The sequence below is a fragment of the Meriones unguiculatus genome, chromosome 1 (assembly GCF_030254825.1).
Source record: "Meriones unguiculatus strain TT.TT164.6M chromosome 1, Bangor_MerUng_6.1, whole genome shotgun sequence".
In the NCBI taxonomy this organism is placed as follows: Eukaryota; Metazoa; Chordata; class Mammalia; order Rodentia; family Muridae; genus Meriones; species Meriones unguiculatus.
In genome coordinates, this window is record NC_083349.1 from 71,970,046 (window position 1) to 71,992,527 (window position 22,482).

The 22,482-nt window shown below is 40.9% G+C and overlaps 1 protein-coding gene across 6 annotated transcripts in view; it reads left to right on the plus strand.

Moving 5' to 3' along the window:
* Atrnl1 (attractin like 1) overlaps positions 1-22,482 on the plus strand; it is a 563,418-nt gene that overhangs the window by 264,374 nt on the left and 276,562 nt on the right. The window contains exon 27 of one of the 6 annotated variants that reach the window (XM_060391729.1): positions 19,044-19,061. The exons of 4 other annotated variants lie outside the window; for them this stretch is intronic. In XM_060391729.1, the coding sequence (XP_060247712.1) occupies positions 19,044-19,046 (3 nt within the window). In that variant the 3' untranslated portion in view covers positions 19,047-19,061. Of the gene's footprint in view, positions 1-7,603; positions 8,468-19,043; positions 19,062-22,482 lie in introns of those variants that run through there. One more of the 6 variants, XM_060391727.1, reaches the window with a different exon arrangement.

The window sequence follows — 22,482 nt, forward strand, 5'->3', positions numbered from 1 at the left end:
CCTCTTGCCTGCTAGTTCCTCTGGAAGCAAGGAGAGGGTTCAGGACTTCATGGGTTTGAGATACAGATGGTTGTGAGCCACCACATGGGTGCTGGGAACCAAACCTGGATCCTCTCAAGCAGCAGCCAGTGCTCAGAAGCACCAGATCATTGTTCTCGGGGCCACCTTTTTCTTGACTGAGTAATTGTTTTTATCAGGCTGCCTGGGTATTTCCTGGGGGATTGCACTGGTTTCAGAAGGAGGGCCAGGCCACTGTGGAATGCACCGTTTCCTATGTGTAAGAATCATAGCTAAAGCTCCGATTCTGGTGAACAGCCAGCTTGTAATCCAGCCAACAGGCTTCCTCCATGGTTCCAGCACTGCTTCCTGCCCCAACTTCCCTCAGTGATGGCTGTGACCTGGAAACCTCTCTTCTCCTCTAAGCTTCTGTGGTCAAGCTATTTTATCACAGCAACTCAAATGCAAACCAGAACAGCACATAGTACAGAGCCCTAAGTATGTCCAGTAAATCTTCATAAATCGCTAAAAGCTTCCATTCACATTTCCAGCATTTCTAATTGCAATGTGTGAACATAGCTAATTTTTATTGTTGAATAAAGTTGGATAAGTAAATATATTTGCCATGAGGAAATATTCCTGTCAATAATTTATTGGAAATATTAAATTCTTTTGCTGTTATAGTTCTAATTAAGTTTAAATTCAAGTAAAGTTTCCAAACCAAAGTTAAACTACATAATAGTGATTTTTTTGTTTTGTTCTAGGTTTTCAGTTTCTAATGTTTTTTTTTATTCTTTATTAATTACACTTTATTCACTTTGTATCCCCCCTGTGGTTCCCTCCCTCCTCCCATCCCAATCCCTCCCTTCCTCCACCCTCTGCATGTATGCCCCTCCCCAAGTCCACTGAGGGGGAGGTCTTCTTTTCCTTCCTTCTGATCCTAGTCAATTAGGTCTCATCAGGAGTGGCTGCATTGTCTTCTTCTGTGTCCTAGTAATGCTGCTCCCCCCTCAGGGGGAGGTAATTAAAGAGCAGGCCAATCAGTTCATGTCAGAGACAGTCCCTGTTCCTATTACAATGGAACCCACTCAGATACTGAACTGCCATGGACTACATCTGTGCAGGGGTCTTGGGTTATCTCCATGCATGGTCCTTGGTTGGAGTATCAGTCTCAGAAAAGACTCCTGTGCTCAGATTTTTTGGTTCTGTTGCTCTCCTTGTGGAGATCCTGTCCTCTCCAGATCTTACTGTTTCCCACTTCTTTCCTAAGATTCCCTGCACTCTGCCCAAAGGTTGCCATAAGTCTCAGCATCTGCATCAGCATCTGCAGGGCAGAGCCTTTCAGAGGTCCTCTGTGTCAGGCTCCTGACTTGTCCCCTATTTCTCCTTCTTCTGATGTCCAGCCTCTTTGCCTTTCTGGGTAGGAATTGAGCATTTTAGCAAGAGTCCTCCCTCTTGATTAGTTTCTTTAGGTGTACAGATTTTAGTAGGTTTATCCTATAAGTCTATATGAGTGAGTATATACAATGTGCGTCTTTCTGCTTATTTTTATTTTTATTTTTTAGAGTTAGTGAATTTGGTAGTTTATGAAATGAATAGCCAGAATTGGAAAAAATTAAACTTTTACTGGTAGTTACTAGGGATTATTTTAAAAATTGTTCCCAATTCTTTTTGATAATGTGAATATATTATATTAACTAATCTTTAAATACATAAATTAAGTTGAAATGTTTACCATTTTTTTAAGATAGCAACACTAATAATATGATAATGATTCTGGTTTTAAAATGACACATGAATTTAGTAACGACGGAGGTGTCAGTGTAGTGAAAGCAGGCTGGTCATGGCACAGGGCCGAGCTCCCGCATCCAGGAACCCCACTGCACCTGGCTGGCCTGGTATGCCTGGAGCGTGGTCCGCTCAGTGGGCACCAGGTAGAAAAGGGCCTCGCTGGCTTCCACAGAGAGATGCTGTTTCTGGACCTGCAGGAAGCTCTATGTACAAAGTCCTCGACTAAGTTCTGAGCTGAGAAGCAGTGGACTATAAACTATAGTGTTTAACGCAGTGTCTAAAAGATGGCTGAGTACAATGTCAAGTTTGTGACTTACTTCATTAATCAGGAAAGTCATGCCAGAAGTCACATGGTAGAGCAGCGCGGTATTTTCTTTGTTCAGAATTAGACGCCACGCCTTCTAGTGACCCTGTCTCTGGTGAAGCCTACTTTCTTTAGTTCAGTTTTTGGATCAGTTTCCTGAAAGGCAGAAATGAACAATGTGCAGTGTGGCAAACGCAAGGGTAAAACTGAAAACTTGACACAGCCATCTGTTCAAGACAGAAAGAAGTACTCTCGTGGTTGTGCCAGTGTGATGTTGGGAGTCCGTGGTGTCTGTCCAGGCTCTGGTGTGGGCAGGAAGAGGGTGGCACATCTTTGGAGACCTGTCCGCCTCTGTGCTTCCTGTGGGAGCTCGCTTTTGCACCGTTCCGTGAGAGGAGAGGGGTCTACGCAGCTCTCATGAAATTATTAACAATGGAAGCAGAACGGCGTACCTTTTATTATACCGGGGTCTGTGGTGAAAGCTGTTAAAAATGGACTGCTTCAGTTTTTCTTTACAGATGCTGAAGGGAATAAAATTATCACCTTCGTTCAAGAAGTGAGGTTAACAGAGCTTAAGCAATGGACACAGAGGACAGGGCTCAACGTGGAGAAAGCAGAATAGAAGCAGAGGTTGTGTAACGGAAAATAAGATCCCTCCTGCCTCGTTCTGCCCTGTGTGGCCTTCCAAAGCAGCAGCATGTCCAAACGGACCAGACATTAACACACACAGACGTAACTGACGCATGGCTTGCCGTCATGCTCCCGAAGCTCGGCCCACCAAGACCTTCACCTTCCCTGCACGGCTTCCATGAGGACAAACCACAGCCGCGCCAGCGAGCATTCGTGTTCTCCCCCAAAAACTCCATAAAATGTGATTTGTAGTGATTTATAGTTTATCTTTCTGGGTAAATAACTTCATATTGATTATTCTTCTGGTGAGGGAGTAAGAATAGCCTGGTACCAGTTTGTCTGCACCAAGAAGCCAACCATAGTATTTGATTAACATCTTTGTATTTGTCTTCTCATTTGGGAACCAGGGAACGTAGCATAACCACCTTACCTGTGGGGCACAGTTCCTAACAAAGAAAACAACCCGGGCACCGTGGAAGGTCTGAGGACAGTGTGAGCTAAGGAGCAGTGTTCCCTAAACACTTCATGCCAGAGTTAATGCAAAATACTGTATAAATAAATAATAAATCTTTTTTAAAAAAGAAGACTTTTATAGTGACATGAATAGATAGGTAGATAGATAGATAGATAGACAGACAGACAGACAGACAGACAGACAGACAGACAGACAGACAGATAGATAGATAGATAGATAGATAGATAGATAGATAGATAGATAGATAATGGGAGGAAAACAAATATTAACTTCAAACTTTACATGTAGATTATCCAGTAGACACATTTATGGTTTCAAAATGTCAATTCTCTACAGTGTACACAATTATTTTGAAGTATTTCTATACATGTGCCTCTTAATACAACAGGAGAAACTAGAACGTGACAAAGTGGGTCAGATCGGGTGAATGTTTGCACCTGCAGGAGAGCCTGGTCATCTGTGTCACTGATTCTTCACTAAGGTAATGGAGGTCCATAGAGAATGGCTTTATTTCTAGTATGAGAATTCTTAATTGTAAGTATTTGAGAGAAATAAAGCTATATAGTTCATTGGGAGATAATATATTGTTTTACATATTTCAGGTACTTTAGATTCTGTTTCACATATCACTCCTCTGAAATGTCAGCGCACAACATTTTAAGCTAGGCAGACACACAGGACGCTATACATAGATTTTCTATTTGTGTAACTTTTCAGGAGTGTATAATTCTTATTGAAGGAGCCCTTGCCTTTGAGGAGTTTATATTTCATTAAAAAGATTAATGTGCTTATATAAGAAGTATTACATTTAAAACGTCCTTTTGAGTTGATGTTGAGAAGCCTTTTTCCATAGCGAAGGCACATGGCACCTTGCGCTAACTGCTGTCAGTTGTTGCCGAATGCATACAGGCATTGAAGCTTAGTGTGTTAAATTTACTAACGGTTTCACAGTAAATTCAATATAATGTAATGTTAAGCCATTGTTACTAGTGTACAGACTTTATTAGCAGTATAAACTACCTAGTGCAAGCTTCCTACATGTGTCAAACTACTGCATATATTTAAATATTTCTTAGCTCATTAAAGAGTTAAATTTAAGGAGTTCATAGTAATTTCAAAGGACAATGAGAAGTAAAACAGCGTCTGTGTTAAAATAGTCTTTGTGGAGTTAATGAAATGCCCAAGAAATCAGCTTTCTGTGAGAAAAGAGGTTGTTTTCCCCCAGTTCCCTGTTATGGCAGCTTTAGTTCAAGATCAAGTGGCTCCATGGTCCTTGGTGAGCACAGACCATCGTGGTGGACTGGGGAGACTGCGCACCACAGGATGGGTGAGCAGGGAGAGTGAGAGACCCCTGCAGAGACCTTGGGGCCTTTCCCGTGGGACCCAAGAGGCCTCTAGTGATACTCATCTCTCAAAGGTCCCCCTGCCTCCCTGTAGACCTACACAAGAGCCAAGACTTTAACAAAGCATGGGCCTCTGGGGACGCTCATCCAGACAAACCTTAAAAATGGTGGCATAGTTTTATGTTGAGGTCTTTGATCCACTTGGACCTTAATTTTGTGCAGGGTAATAAAAACAGGTCTATTTGCATTTTCCTACATGTAGACATCCAGTTAGACCAGCACCGTTTGTTGAAGATGCTATCTTTTTTCCATTGTATGGTGTTGACTCCTTTGTCAAAAATCAGGTGTCTATAAATGTGTGTTTATTTCTGGGTCTTCTATGAGTTTGGGTATGTTGTGCCGTCATTTTCATTGACGTCTAGGAAGTCTTTAATTTTTTTTATTTCTTCCCTAACCCCGCTGTCATTGAGTAGAGAGTTGTTCAGGTTCCATGTGTGTGTAGGCTTTTTGCTATTTCTGCTGTTGTTGAGGTCCAGTTTTCCTGACAGATCTAAAGAGTGTTTGAACATGTCTGAAGTTAAAATGGGGAAAGTACCTCTGTAGTTTTGAGATCTGACTGGGTGGAACCAGTAAAATTGAAAATAAAATAAATATGAGTGCAGGGAACACTTACAAGGAAATTCCAGAAACGTAAAATAATAAAATGCCAGGAAAAAAATTGAATGAAATCATGTAAATTTTAATGTGTTCTTAGTATCTGTGTTGAGCAGCCGGGTGTGGAACATGGGCTGAGGGCTGCTCAGAAGTCACGGTTAACTTCCTGTCACTGCTACTGCGCTAAGCATGTGTAGCCATGATGTCATTTCTCTGAAATCATTAAAAAGCCACAGAGAAAAAAAGGAGTGGATAAACACTAGAATGCTTCCACAAGAAAAAACACAATTGGGCGGTGGAAGGGTTCTGGGTACAAAACAGTTACTGTAACCAAACTTATATGGCATTCTATGAAGTAATAGTGACAGGATGGAGAAAGATCGGTATTTTCTGGCAGAACCAGAGGAGATCGTCACTGCAAAGGATCTGTGCATGGGAGTATTTTGAGATGAGAAATCTCTTCCACATGTTGAAACTATACATGGGTAAAAACTACTTGTGAGCTAAAATTAATAAACTATGAGCCAAGTAGCGTTGGTGCACATCTCTAATCCTAGCACTTAGGAGGCGGAGGCAGGTGGGTCTCTGAATTTGAGGCCAGCCTGGTCTACAGGGGGATTTCCAGGACAGCCAGGGCTACACAGAGAAACCTCTGTTTCAAAAACCAAAAAGAAAATATAATATGTTAAATAATATATGTTAAAATTCATAAATGGGAAATGAATATTAAAAGTCTCCTTTAATATATGTAAATGAAAATTTATTTAAGTGTATAATTTTATAAACATGTGAAATGTTATAGCTAATGTATTGGATAAAAACTATCTACAGATCAGGAGAGATTAGTCTAAAGTAATTTGTGTGATGGCTTGACCTCAAAGAAAACTTTAAATGAAATACATTTTTAAATTTAAATTTTAGATTTAAATATAGAAATCCATTTGTAGTAGTGTTTAAGTTTACATTTAAGATATACTATCTCACTACTTAACTGATAAAATTCATCATTTAAGGCTAATTCCACACTAATAGAGAAAAATCAAGAGTGGTAAGGAAAAAGAAATGTAGAAATTCTTACAAAAGAGGATAAAGAAACAGAAATCCAGATGTCATATTAAAGTATACATGTGAACAGTGAAGATCACAGCGCTGGGTGGCAGAGACCCGGGTATCTCAGCAGAGTCGTGCACGTGAGCAGGCACAGCACTGGTGACAGAAACCCCCATGTCACACTCACAGGCACACGTGAACAGTGGGCTCCCTCATACCATGGGCTTAAACTGACTGGGTAAGAAAAGGAAATTTGACTCTTTTTTCCCGTGGAATACTGGGTAGAACTCAGTAAAGGCAGTGGTGGCAGGCACAGCAAAGAGAGAAGGCTGCGTCACAGATGAGGCTGGCCCTTCCCAGCCATTGAGGCTGGCCCTTCCCAGCCATTGGAAGCCTTCCCTTTCTGATGGGCTAACTGCTGAACTCCTCAGCTCTCAGAGGGCTGGAGGAGCGCGAGGACAGAACGCTCCTCTCCTGTCAGAGGATTCTCTGCCTCTGTGACCCGTTAAATCGGCCCCTGAGGTCTTCAGCTGCCCTTAGATTCCTCACCAACAGAGGAGGGCTTTGCAGCCAGTCCTGAAGATACCTGATAAAACAGGATCAGATGAATGGGAAGGAGGTCCCCCCCATCAGTGGACTTGGAAAGGGGCACGGTGGAGATGAGGGAGGGAGGGAGGGACTGGGAGGGAATGAGGGATCCAGGCACGGCTGGGATACAGAGTTAATAAAATGTAACTTATAAAAAAAAAATAAAAATTAAAAAAAAATAAAGTTTAAAACAGTTAAAAAAAAAAAAGATTCCTCACCAAGGTGAGGCTCTCTGTCCTGACTGTCCTCTCTTAAACAGTTACCTCAGTAAACTTAACCCCACAGCGGGTTTGAATGTGGAGCTTCCCTGACCGCAGTGTTGGCTAACACAGCCAGAAAATGCTCAGCCACAGAAAACTGGATTGTGTTGCATTGATCATATACAATAGAATTTATAACATAAGGTGTATTAGCTGATGAAGACAGAAATCCTTCACTTGTAATGAGTTATCTTTATTAAGAGAATATAGTAAATCTGAATTTTAATTCCTCAGTAGCAGAGCTTCGTCATTATAAGATGACAAAAAATAATATTTAAACAGAAAAATTTAAACATATCTCTTAGTATGTGATAGGACAGGATTTAAAAATCATTAGAGAAAGAGATGATTTGATGATTTTGAATATAACAAATCACCATGATTTATGAGATAACATACATTCTTTAATAATAATATAATATATCCATAATTTTTCCCATTACTCCTCCCCAAATCACCAACATTTTGCCCTGTTCTTGTTTACAAATGGGTTACAGTTTGTGCTTTGCAGGTACTCCTTGTGAGGGCCACATCCTGGAGCAAGTTTGACTCACCAGGAGCCACACACTTAAATCCTACTCTCTGTCTCCCGGAGTGATCTGTTATCAGCGCCTGGCCACACAGCTGCAGAGCATGGAAACTTCTGAGCACAAGACAATATTTGTAAGAAATTTTAACAGCTGCAACCAAGCCCGTCTCAGAATGCTTTTACCGATCAGTTTCACACAGACTACTCTGCTTCTCTAATGAAAACCAGAAATCTAATTTGAAAATGCCAGGAATTAGGGGATAAAAGCTTAAAAGCAAGTGCAACCTGATCTAACAAAAGGAATTGAGCTAGAAATGTTAAAATACTTGGAGTTGGATGATACTGGAAAGCGACTTTTCAAAGCTGCCAACGTGTTTCAAAAACATTACATACAGAAAAGAAAAATCTGTAGAGTTAAAAATGGCATAGGCAAGCTGTGGGTTAATGAGCCATAGTGCTACTGTGTACACACACACACACACACACACACACACACACACACACACGCACACACACAACCGGGGAGAAAAAAAATTAACCCAAATAAAGTAGAGAAGAAAATGAAACTAATGACACAAAGGAATAAGTAAAAAAAAAAAAATCTCACAGCGTTCTGAAGGAGCCATGGGTCAGTAAGATAAAAAGTACAAAGAAGACACAAATAACCCATATTGAATATAAAGGTGACAATATTATGTATTGTCTTAATTCTCAATAATGAAACAAAGAGTCATATGTTATGTCCCAATACTCTAGAGGTTGTAGGGGGAGAATCTTATGTTCTGGGCTAGCCTTGGGTACATAGGGAGATGCTGACTCACAGGAGAAACATAGAATAAGTCTGCTCTTCCTGTGATACTGTTTGCAGACTTGATACCTCTCAACAGAGCCGGCCGACACCAGGCCCAGGTTGGTATTTGGTATGCTGCCTACATAAGGGCAATGAATATTTTTAGGAGTTCACAAAAATATTTAAGTAGAGTCGTGATAAACATATAATACTGAATATAATTTTTATATTAGAATGATATAAAATACAGTTTTTGCACGTTCCTCACTGAATTTCCTTTCCTTCACACACATGTGTTTGTGCATGTGCTCTCCTACCCCTCCACACACAGAGATTTGAAAGAAATGTTTTTGCAGGTAAAGTTTAATACAAACAGGCAAAAAGGTCCACTAAAGCACATGCCCTTCCATCTTTCCGTGTATAATGAAAGAATGTAAGTGCCCCACGCCATGTTACAGGGGGTGTGCATTATGTGACTCTGCAAGAATATGTCTGCAGTGTTTTCTAGCTACAACTGAAACTATTTTCACACGTGTGTGTTGTGACATCTGCGGGAGAGTGCCCATGAAGGTCTGAGGCCAGCTGCGAGTCACCGATTCCCCTTCCACCATGTAGGGTGTCCCGGGTATTGAACTCAGGTCTTTAAGCTTGAGCCATGTGCCTTACCCACTGAGACATCTTGCCAACCGTACAGTGAGTCTTTAAATGTTAGTACATGTATAAACTGTTACCCAGAGACCGGTCATAAGATCAAACGCTGGAGTATCAGCATTGCTTGACTGACACTATTCTTAGCTTTGTTCCTCGGTAACCTTGTATTCTAACATATTTTCAACATAGAGCGTGGAGCAGCCAGCTGTGGCGTGCAGCGCTGCCATGGTGCACAGGGCTGGCTGTGGTGCGCAGGGCTGGCTGTGTTGCGCAGGGCTGTCATGGTGCGCAGGGCTGTCTGTGGTGCGCAGGGCTGTCTGTGGTGCGCAGGGCTGTCATGGTGCACAGGGCTGGCTGTGGTGCACAGGGCTGGCTGTGGTGCACAGGGTTGGCTGTGGTGCGCAGGGCTGGCTGTGGTGCGCAGGGCTGGCTGGCACAGAGTTGTCCCAGCAGAGCTTGTGTCTCTCCAGCCTGCCTCTGGGCATCACATCACCTGGGCAGCTTTGGGTGGGCCCGAATTGAGTCCTTACACCGTATCACAGCTTTTCCTCTCATTCTCCACATGCATGGTTTTTAAATACTTGCCACCACAACTACTCCACGGAGTACACAATACACAAAAATGGCTCATGTAATTCTGCTGAATAAAATAATTAGGGCTCACCAAGAGATCGTCCTAGTTTTGATCATTTTTGTGCTTTGAGGCATACGCTTGTTTTTCACTGTTGCTCACCATTTATACATTGCAACTACACCACTGTCAAGAAATTGTGGGACTACTTATTGTCGTTACTATTAATAAAGAATGATATTATTAATAACAACAACATTGTCATTACACCAATAACATCACTATTATTATTTCTGCTGCTAAGTGGCTCGTGTCACCAGAAGCTGGGATTTTTCTGCTATCTCAGGCCGTTCATATGTGACCCGTCATGTGTTTCCATGGCACATTCCCCACAGTACACACTGCACGTGCCGTCTGCCGTCCTAAGCACTGGCCGTCGGCAAAGGCAGCCTACAGCTGTGGCACATGTGGCCTGTGCAGAGTGAGACGGACAGCTTTCTTGTCCCATTTCTCCTGTTTTGTTGGGGAGGAGGGGGCCGCATTTAATCAGACTTTATAAATTGCTCAACAGAAAAAGCAGCATAGGTCCATTTGAAACATCAGCTGTCCTGGTAATTATTATACTTAGAATTAACAGGAATTTGGCTCAAATAATTTATTTTTGGCCCTCTGTATTGCTTAAGCATCTGTCTGTGAATTAGCTTTTATAATGTTTCAATATGCTCTTGTCCGTGTTTAGCATATTCGGTTCTGTTAGAATAATGAGGAAGGAGCCAGAGCTTTCTCTAACTCCTCTAATGCCGAGCGTCCTCAGAACAGACAGCGAATTAAATTATTTTAAGTTTTTCTTTAAAAATTGGCTTTTTATCTTATTCAGATTTGATATTGTCAGTAACTTTCTTCATTTTTTGGAGTATGCAAACATTTTCTCAGAGAATGCAAACCAAATTAAACCCAGCTTGACACAAGAATAAGTGAATTGTCACAGGAAAAGAAAATATTTCATTGCTTACTTATATAGATGAATCTGTTACAAAGTGTACTTTTCTCTAACTCAGTTTGTAACCTTGTTTCAGAATTTGAAAGTGGCCGCATCTATCCTGTATCCCTCACCTGAGGGTCGCTTTCTCACACAGAATGGCTTCCGTGGCCTCTCGCTGTAGCCTTGTGTAGAATCCCCAGCATGCGGACCTTCCAGCGATCTGCTGGCCATCCAGTCTGTCATCCCTGGACCCTCCCTGCTGTATGCTTTGATAATGGAGATACTAGATAAGACAGTTTTTGACAAAATATTTGTACGTGGGGGGGGGTGTTTGTGTGAGGGTGTGTTTGTGTGTGCACACTTGTGTTTGTACATATATCCCAGAAAATAATCTTGACAGTCATTTCTGAGGCGCCCAGACCTCTCCTTCCCCCTTTTGATACAGATTCATTTACTGTCAACTCCAAGTTTTATTGCATTGTTGTCAGGTTACAGGGGGCGATATTAGTCTTTTTTGAATCTTTAAAGATTTGTGTGTGTGTGTGTGTGTGTGTGTGTGTGTGTGTGTGTGTCTCCTAGGATGTGATCTGCTTTAGAAAATTCTCATGTGCTGCTGAGTGGAATATAAAGTCTTTGCTGTTTTGGTGGAATATTCTATAGATATCTGTGAAGTACATTTAATGTCTGATATCAGTTAATTCTGTTGTTTTTCCTGCTTATTTCCTTTTTTGCAGACAACCTTCAATTTGAGAATTGGGTTTGAAATCACTCACTATTGCTGTATTGCTGTTAATCTGTGTGTCTATTTCCAGTGGTAGATATTTTTATGAAGTACCCCAGAGATTGTTGCATATTTGTTTTTATGATAGTAATGTCTTCCTGTTTAGCTCTTCCTCCATTCGAGTGCAGCGTCCTCTCTTCCCTCTTCCTGTCAGCTGTAGTTTGAAGTCTTGCTTGTCAGGTAGTAAGATGCCAGCATCTGCTTGTTTCATGGTCCCATTTGATTGGAATTATCTTGTTCTTCCTTACTGTAAGGTCGTGCCTGTCTTTAAAGCTAAGATGTTTCTTGCAGTCTTCAGGTAGATTTTGTTTCAAAATCTACTCAGTGAGCCTTTGTCCTTGATTGGAAAATGGAGGACATTGGTATTTAAAGTTCTTATTGAAATCTGTGTGCTAACTGTGGTCAAGGGTGTTGATTTTTCATGTTGTTTCTGTTCTTAGTGGTACTTCTTGTTTTTAAAGTTAGGGCTTCATGTTTCTTCTTACACTGTTTTGTTACGCTCATCCCTCTCTTCAGCCTGGAATTTCACTTCCTGCAGTTTCTTTAGATTTGGTTTGCTGGAATTTTTTTTTTTTATATATATTTATACCATAGAGGGTTTTTTTTTCTCACTTAATTATGATAGTTGCTGAGCACGTTAGTTTGGGCTGGCAGTCCTAGTCACTCACGACTTGGATGTGTTATTCTAGGCTGTTCTGGTTTTCAGAGTTTCCATTGAGACATTATCTGTCATTTTGATGGGATTTCCTTTGTTACTTGCATTTTTTCCTGCAGTTTTCAATAAACTTTCTTTGTTATATATACTTAGTGTTTTAATCATAATGTACCATAGGGATTTTCTTTTCTGTCCTTTCTCTGTGGCATTCTGTCACTTATTCCATTGTTAGGAATGTCTTTTCTTGGTGGGGGGAAGTTTTCTTCTATGATCTTGCTGAAGACCTATCTGGTCTATGCCGTTGCCTTCAGATTCTTCTCATTTATCTGCCCTTTATTCAAAGGCTTGGTTTGTTTTTGGTTTTGGTTTTTGTTTCATAGTGTCCCATGTTCCCTGTATATTCCTTTCCTGTATATATATACACACATATGTGTATATATATATATATGAAAGAAATATATATATGAAATATATATATATATATACAGGAAAGGAATATACATATGTATGTGTATGTATACATTAATTTTCACATTCCTTGCTTATTTGGGCTCCATCCTTCCCTTTATCTTCAGGTTCTGATTTCTCTCTTCTGTCTGGTTCACCTGTGTGTAAAGATTTGAGTCTTCCACTTGAACTTTTGGGTTTTTTAGTTTCTTCATTTCAGTGTGTGCCTTCTTCAATGCTTCTGTCTCCTTATTTAATTCCGTTCTCAGGCCCTGGATTTTTTCATCATTTGCATCAACCTTATGTTTGTGTTTCAATCAGACTTAAGTTTTCAGGCATTTATTCTTGTTATGTTCTTTCTCTTCTATTTCATTAACCTATCCTTTGGTTCTTCTTTACTTTGATTTAAGTTTATGATTGTTCTTTTAAATTCTTTGTCCTGTGCTACACTAGGAAATTCTTACTGTCAAACATTTCTACAGGTCTGGTAAATTTGATAGAGAATATTCTACCTTGTTTTTTTCATATCATTTGCATTTTTTATTTTAGATCTGGGCATGTGGACTTTTGCCATTAGCTCTAAGTCTCTTATGGACAGAGCAGGTTGGGGCGGAGAGGATTGGCCAGTGGGTTGGACCTCAGAGTTGGAAGTGGCCTGGGTAGAATGAAGTCGTGTGGACAGAGGGCACTGGGCAAGTGCATTTTCGCACAAGGTTTGCCTCCTGGCCCAAGCATGGAGTACTGGGGTAGCTATGGCCATGTGGAAAGGTTTGGTGTGATGGGGGATGTGTAACGAAGGTCCTGGCTGGAACCTAGAGATTCACTGTAGCACAGGCAGGGATGGCCAGGAAAGCCAAGGGGATTGGGCAGGGTACCAGATAGATCTGGAGGGCGGGGAAGCAGGTGTGGGTTTGGAGGGCAAGGGACACTCACTGTCCCCTGTGCCAGTGAGGTCAAGGCTCTTCCCCACTTTTTCTTCTAACAGGGTTAGTGTGTCTAGTTTTAGTGTTGAGATCTTTGATCCACTTGGACTTTAGTTTTGTGCAGGGTGATAAATATGGATCTATTTGCATTTTTCTACATGGAGACATCCAGTTAGACCAGCACCGTTTGTTGAAGACGCTGTCTGTTTTTCCATTGTATTGTTTTGGCTTCTTTGTCAAAATCAAGTATCTGTAGGTATGTGTATTTATTTCTGGGTCTTCTATTCAGTTCCATTGATCCTCCAGTCTGTTTCTCTTCCAGTTCCATGCAGTTTTTATTACTGATCCTCTATTGTACAGCTTGAGATCAGGGATGGAGATACCCTCAGAAGATCTATTATTGTACAGGACTGTTTTAGCAATTCTGTTTTTTTCTTTGTTTGTTTTTCCATATGGAATTGAGAATTGTTCTTTCAAGCTGTAAAGAATTGTGTTGCTATTTGGATGGGAATTGGCATTGAATCTGTAGATTGCTTTTGGTAAGATGGCCATTTTCACTATGTTAATCCTACCAATCCATGAGTATGGGAGATCTTTCTATCTTCTGATATTTTCTTCTATTTCTTTCTTCAGAGATTTGAAGTTTTTTTCAAACAGGTCTTTCACATGCCTCGTTAAAGTCACACCATGGTGCTTTATGTTATTTGTAGTTACTGTAAAGGGCATTGTTTCCCTAATTTCTTTCTCAGCCCTTTTGTATATAGGGAGGATACTGATTTTTTTCAGTTAATTTTGTATCCAGCCACTTTGCTGAAGGCATTTATCAGGTGAAGAAGTTCTCTGGTAGAATTTTTGGGGTCACTCATGTATATTATCATATCATCTGTGATGTTTGCTTAATGTTTTAATTTTATATGTTGTTATTTAAGAATTTTAAAGTGATTTAACACCGTGTTTCTCCAAAATACCCAGTTGGTATTCGTTTCCACATGAACTAGAGTGGAACCTGAGTAGACATCTGACACCCTGACATCTTATCAACAACCACTGGTTTATAGTCAGGAGCTGTAGGACTTGTCATGGTCTGATGACCATGCCAGGAGCAGCCAACTCTAAAGCTGTCGTGTTGCTTCTCCGGTTTAGAGTTCTTTGGAGAACTGATTTTTATAGGCGATGAATTGTAGGTCCACTCTTGAACATGCCCCGTGCAGGGAGCTGTCTGCTGTGGACTCCTGTTTGCAATGTCTGTGTCCTGCACAGGTTGCCCTGTCATTTCTTCCGGTTCTTACTTCCTTTCTAACCACCATCCAGTGCCCCTTGAGCGTCAGAAGTGTATTCTCAGAGCCTTAGGCGCCAGCATTCTGTCCTCACTCATTTGTTGCAAGTGTTTCTCTGATTAGGTCCAGAGTAACATTTACCCATGGAGAGAGCCATTACTTACGTCACAGCTGTCGCGCTCCTGGGCCACCAGTCAGCACATCTCTCCTGGAAGGTCCGTGTTACAGCTTATAGGTTCATAGCAAGGGAATATCAGTGCTGACTTTTTTTTTTCCTGGCAGCCAGCATAGCCTCTTCTAATACTCTAGAAACTAATTCTTTGGGAGCCAGCTTCCAGCTTGACATTTTGATATCTTGAAAATAAAGTGAGCAAGATACCTGTGTATCACTCTTGTCAGGATGGCTGTCATCAAGAAATCAAGACCAAATACCAACTGGTATTTGGTCACCATTGTTGGGAATGTGCAGCCACCAAGGAAATCAATGTGGAGATTTTCAAAAAGATAAAAAATAGAACTATTATATGATTCATCTGTGCCATGCCTAGGCATATACCCAATGGAATCTATATCCTACTTACATCCAGGCTTAGTTTTCCATTCATGAGCATTGCCTCTCTGTTCACAGTAGCCAGGAAATCAAATCAGTCCAGATGTCCATTAACTGATGAATGGATAATGAAAATGTGATACATAAATACAATTGGATTTTATTCAGCTATATAGAAAATGGAATTTAAAAGTAGATGAATGGAACTAGAATAAAACAATAATACTGCATGAAGTAACCAGGGCTCAGAAAGACAAATGCTGCGTGTTCTTTACCACACGTAGACGCTAGCTTTGGATCCGTGTGTGTGTGTGTGTGTGTGTGTGTGTGTGTGTATGTGTGTGTGTGCGCGCGCGCGCGTGCGTGTCTGCCTGAGTGTGTGTTTCACTTGCAGTTGTTTGTAGAAGGCAGGAGACTAGGAAGGGGACACTGGGTGGTAGATGCTGTGAGGAAGAGTGTTAGTGTACAGGTGATCTGCGAATGTAGAGCAGGATCAGTGTGGAGGGGAGCGTGAAGGAGTGGTTCACTGAAAACAAGAGTGGATGAGGAGAACATACGGGAATCAACTACTTTTTAATCCAATAAAGACGTCAGTGAACCGAGAGTTAGGTGAGCGCTGTTGTCTGTGCCTGGATGATGCTTGTCGGGATCCACTTCCGGGAGTTGGGTTCCTGCTCATTGCTGTCTGTGCAGGAGGGCACCAGAATCGCTCAGCTCTCCAGGTGCTTTCCAGTCCTCTTGCTTACCTACAGCAGCTAGTTGAATTGTCTTTATTTTCCTTATTCCACCCAATATATAATAGAATAAGTGTTTATCAAACCAGATTACTTAGTTTTGCATGTTGTAATATTTTTGGTTTTACTTGAGATCTCAAATTTTAAAAAAATATGAAGAAATGAAACAGCAGATGATGAATAGCCTCTGTTATTCTTTGTTAATGCCTCACTAATAAATCCTGCTGTGTGGAGGATATTGAGGATCTCATAACACATGTAAACTTCAGTGGGCCACAGTGGAAGAGTTATTTGAAAATTAAAATCATTAGTCAGTACTACAAACTCTTTCAAGCCCTGCACTATGTGTCAGGAGACAGCTGTCTTGCCCGTTCTTCATTTCAGAAATGCACACATCTCCTGGGGAAGTCCCCTGAGTTCTGAAATTCAGGTCTATGAATCTCTTTTCTGTCTATGCTAATGTACTGTTTGTCTCTAATTGATACAGACTTAGTTGCTTTGGGACTTATCTCAATAACAACAATATTAACAATAATAACAATCTCAGATATTGTTAGTGTGTGTTTGAGTTTGGTCTATAGACTTATGCCTTCATACCAGATATGGTTCTGAGCTCTGGTTCAAGAATGTTTTCTTTTTAGTAATGCTAAGTGTAGCTTATTTGCTGCACTTTTTTTTTCAGTTGCTCGGAAGTTAAACAGCGCGTTTAAATGCACTAACATTGATCCTCCCAGGAAGCTCTGTTCTGTGGGTGCATGAGCTGCACATGCTACAAACTGTATATGGAAATGAAGAATGAGCTGGGATTATCTCCTCCCATCAGCATTTCAGCTTCTCTTCCTCGTAGATTTCCAGAAACAGGAAATAGTGGAGTATGTGATACCAGTGGTTATTGAGAAAGTGAGCTACTTCATATTTGTGGTAGATATGTAGGAGATTCATATTTAATATTTACTACAGGTGAAGCAACTTTTTTTATAAAAACTGATTTTTATATTCATTAGTGTTAACTTCAAACCTCTTTTGCTATTTATAATAAGTCAAAAGTTCTTGAGTCTTTCAATGTTGGCATTTTATTCTTTAAAACATTTAAATTTAGTTTAATGTGTATGGATATACTGCCTGCCTGTAGCCTGTGCCACACACATGTCCTTGGAAGCCAGAACAGGACTTCAGATCACCTGTAACTGTAGTTACAGGCAGTTGTGAGCCTCTTGTGGTTGCTGGAATTGAACCTCAGTCTTCTGGAAGAGCAGCTTTTAACTGCTGATTTGCCTCTTCAGCACAGCTTCATTACTCTTAATAAACTATTGTTATTAAGATCTCAAATATGAAAAAGTTAGTTAAAACAAAAGGGCTATATTAACAAAGCACTATTGAGGAAAGATAAGTTACCTGGGTCCATGTTCTGAAAACATATGTTAGAAACATAATGGCTTAACTATACTAAAAGCATTCAAACTGATGTCTTAAGAGCACTGACTTAAAATTTTGTGTGAAGTAAACAAAAGAGAAAATCTAGTATCAGTTTTATATACACAGCATGCCATGACTGCTAAGCACGGTCTATCCTCTTTGCCAAACCTTCTTAGCATGTTCTGCTTTACTAGACTAAAGCAGACTTTCTCATTCATGGGCACAGTAGGAATTTATGGAAGTCTATAATGGCACTTGAATTCAGTCAACCACCTTAAGCTCTGATCTACTTCCTGAATAGTTCAAAGATAATGATACATGTTTTTGGCTATTGATGGTCTAAGACTCTGATATATCTAGCATATTTTATGACTGATAAAATTAATACTGGAACAGTGAGTTTAATTGAACATCAAGCAATAAGCAAATAAGATGTCAAAAATTCATATAATTTAGCAGTCCATTAAGCATAATAGAGCTACATCTGACATAAGCCAAAGGATGGAATAAAACTCTATTTTAGAAAATCAACATTATCTGTTATGTATTTAAGCTGTTCAATTTTTTACATAAAAGCATTACTTTCAACATCTTAAAAATAGATGGTTTTGATTCACTTTAAAGAATCTAAATGTAATTGTAAAGTCAAAATGATTATCATGTATTAAGCCTTTATGACCTTGGAGTAGGCAAATATTTCTTGCCTGGAATATGCAAATCACTAAACATGTAATTAAAAATAATACATTGAACAGTAGTAATATTAAGAACTGCCTTAATCAAAACACATGATTAAGATAGTGAAAAAAATCAGAGGCAGGCAGATCTCTGAGTTTGAAGTCAGCCTGGTTGATAAAGTGAGTTCCAGGATAGCCAGAGCTACACAGAGAAACCCTGTCTTGATACACATCCCAAAAAGATAGGGAAAAATCTACATAATAAGAAAACCCCTTTTAGTGCACAAATATGACTAATGTAGTCTGAAATGTAATAAGTGATCTTTGCAAATCAATGAAAAAGATAAAAACCCAGTAGAGAAAGGGACAAGGATTTGACTGGGCAGCAGCAGAGGACATTCCACTGAAAGGGAGTGAAACATTATCAGATGCATAATAGATTTACAAGGAAGGGAGCCCCTCCCCAGGGGCCGAGGTAGAAGACACAGTGTGAGGTGTCGATGGGGGTGTGGCAACTGAACTCTAGGTTGTGTCTGTAAAGTTGCTCAAGTGCTGCTCTGTTGGGTGGCTGTTCTCTGGTGTCTGGTAAGGTTGATCCTTGCTTATCCTGTGACTGAGAAACCACACCCCATTCAGAGGACTGCAGACAGGTTCTGCGAAGCTGCATGCTCGGTGTTCATTATGACATCATTGCCAGCTACGCCTCCTGAGAATCATTGCACACATGTACACCCACACCAGAAGCCTTAGGATTCAGTATGTTAAAGTTGTTTTGTTGTTGTAAAGGCGCAGAACTGATGGATGGGTTAGGATGTGGGGAGGGTGTGTGTGCATCATGTATGGAGGCTTCTAGTGTGCTGATTCAGGAGTTTTTGGTTTAAATCTTAGTTGTGCACATGTATGTCTTTTCAAAAATAATTGCAGCCGTGTCTTCTGGTTTATGGTATTTCCTGTCTGCTCTCCTTCAGTAGGAAGGTCTGACGTGCATTGCTGTGGGATGCCGCCCGCTCAGAGGATCACCCAAGAGTGTGGTCACACAGATCACAGCACAGAGGGGCAGCAGGAGTTTTTCCCAGAAGCCTCTTTGCTCCCCTTCTGTCTGCAAGGTTGGCCCTTCACTTAAGTGGTGGGAAGGCGTGTGACAGCACCTGCTTGGAAATACCCACAATCCTATCCTAGGAGGTACTCATGTAGCCAGGCCCCTCAGTGGAAATCGCAGACACACCCTTTGGACCTGTATCTCATGTGCAAAAAGTTTACAAGCTCTGAGAGTGGCAGGTTTGGAGGCTGCAAGAACAGGACACAAAATCAATGATATTTCTGCAGACAACGGGGAGTTGAAATGACGTTGCTATTCCATTACTTCCAAAATGAAAAGAGAAATACTTAGACATGGATTTTAGCAACTTGGTACAAACTATTAAAGAAATGATGAAGGAAACAGAAGAGAGAGCCATCTCCTGTGTCACACATTTGAAATGGGAGAAGAGAAGCAATTTGTTCAGAGCCAGCCCTCCTCCAACTGAGATGTCCATTTACCATGTTCAAAATCCCAGTGTCTTTTTAAATAATTGGTAATGCTGGTGATACTTGTATAATAATAAAACAGTATAAAATTGTGCAAAACTAAGTTTGAGAATTCCCTGCCTGACTTCAAATCTCATCTTTTTTTTCTTTTATTTTGTTTATTTATTTATTTATTTATTTATTTTTCAATGCAGTTTATTCAGGAACCTTGAACAATCATCTGACCCTGGGGAAAGCCAGCCCACAGCTTAAATAGCCTCTGGGTAGCCAACCCCAGCATGCCACGTGGGCAATGCAGATAGGTCCACATACATGGAAGCAAGCCAGATCCTCGGCCTTAGCCAAATGTGGAGTTGTTCGTGACAGAGAGCACTCACCATCGGGAAGGTGGAAGGCGGAAACCAGCTCCATCTTTAAGGCGCGGCATTACGCAGCTCTCTACAGTTCCCCCTTTTTGTTTTAGATGCATCAGGCAAGAGTAGAGGTCTGATCTCTGATATTAGAAATAAATCGGGACTTTGTACCGATGTTCATTTAGGTGTCATCCACCCAAAGAGCATCAGACCCGTCCGATACTTTTTTCTCAGAGGCGGGACCTGGGGCATCAACCCACATGCAATCAGACATGCTCTTCTCTGGGTCTACAGCAGCTGACCCTGAGTGCAGTGCTTAGCCTCGCATCCTGAGCATAACATTTTAGCTTTTTATGGTAGCCAACCATGCTTGGGGAGACTGTCCTGCTTCAATGGCTGTAGAGGCCTGAATGATCATGGCTGCTTTACACTGTTGTGAGACTCTAATCTTGCATATACATCACAGGCAAACCAAGGAGACCTCAAATCTCATCTTAACGAAGCGGCTAACAGAGGAGATGGCTTGGGTCCTTAGAAGGTAGCTGCTATGGGCAGTTATTACATAAGATGGAAATGAATATTTACAATGCTGTTAGTCTTAACATGGGCAACACCCAGGCTGAAATCTTCACAGTGGAGAAGTTTGAAATCTGCTTCAAGGCACAATTAATCCCGGATGGTACTGATAACAGGATAAACCCATTATCAGTGGAATGTAATTATTTCTCTGTATGTATGTCAGATTTCAACTAAAAGGCAAAACTTTGCATGGCCCTTGGGCACATGGTGATGGAATATTTGGACATTTCAGATGTTACAGAAAAAATGATGAGTATAGTTATGACCTTGAACCATACTTCATTTGCAAAAGTGAAGTAAAATTTAGTATACACCTAAGTGTGCAACTTAGAAACAGAAAACAGGAGGAAATGTTAGTGGCCCAGACTTACATAAACTTTTGAAGACACTTCAGCAAGCAAGATCAGTGGGTGCACAGAAAGTATACGTGTCATTTAAATACTTACTACTAATAATTATCCATCATAGAAAATGCACTGGAAAGTCACAATGTTATGGTAACACCTTTGCTTCTGGTACTTATGCCTGAGGACAGCGAGGAAGCACACTCCCTTACGAGGCATCTGGGACTAGAGAACCATTCTACATTTCAAGTCAAGATAACTTATATACTTTAACATTACTGTTGGAAATTCAAATGTTTCCGTCACTATAGAAGCAGTTGGTCAGAATTTGTTTTCATATGTGATATTAATCTTAAACTAGTGACAGGAGAGTCCTGTTTCCCTCCGATTGTGGAAACTCACACGTATACAAAGGCTGTGTGTGAGAACACATTGTGACTTTATTCATTAACACCAGAATTTGGCAAAAGCCTGGATGCCTGCCTCTGGCAGCTGCGTCTCAGGGCGTGTCTGCCCTGCCTGGGATGCCATCCGAGTCTAAAGAGCTCCGACCGCTCTGACACACCTGCTCTCCAGCATGGTGCGAAGCAGCAGAAGACATGCTGGACTTAAATGGTTCTGCATCCGTGTGAACTAGGAAAGTCAATATTTTAGCATCAGAAATAGAGTTTTAGTTACCACAGCGCCGGGGGTACAGTAACAACAGTGACAAAGTTGAATGGAGAGATGTTTTGGTGTGATGAAACTGCTCTGATTTTCACTGTGGTTGAGTTACACAATTTTATTCATTTCTCAGAGTTCATAAAATTGTGACACACAGGGCGAGTTTTGAGTATGTATGTAAGCTATAGCTCAAAGATGAGACTCAGAATTTTAAGACATAAAAATAGAGCCTGTCTCAAGGACGGTAAACATGAAGTACATTAGTAAAGTACTCTCTTCCTTATTCAACTACATATCTGCATGGATCTGAATTGCCCTTATATGTCTCAACTAAACACCACATCATAACAGACCAGCAGTAGACTCTGAAGCCAGCGGATGCATTTAATTGAGTGCTTGACAAGCTTTGGCATCGGCACGGCGAGATCGAGGGTAGCCTGAGCTATGTAAGAGACATGGTTTCAACCCAAACACGAATAAATAGAATGTCACAAGAAAATGCATCCGCTGTCAAGCTAACCCTTCTAGACACTAACAACGTCATCCTCAGAACTCTTCATGAACTATATTAATTCATTAGTAGTAATGAATACTTCGTGCACTTCGGTGTGTGTGCATAGGCTGAAGGAGGTGATCATTCACTGCAGCTCAGCTCCCGGGCCTTGAGACCAGGTCTCTCTGAACCTCAGTCACTGATCGCTCCCTGGCCCCACAATCCTTGTTCATGTTCTCAGAGTGTATACACAAACCTCTGCTACCATGCCGGGTAACTGGCGATCAGCAGGTGTGTGCTGGGGCCCGAAGGCAAGCCTCCACACTCGTGAGCAAGCACTTTACTGCTGAGCCGTCTTCCCAGCTCCTGAGTAAGTCTTTCACTGCTTGAGATTTATTTTACTTTATTACTTATTTTTTGAGGTACTCTCATGGACCCCAGGGTGTCT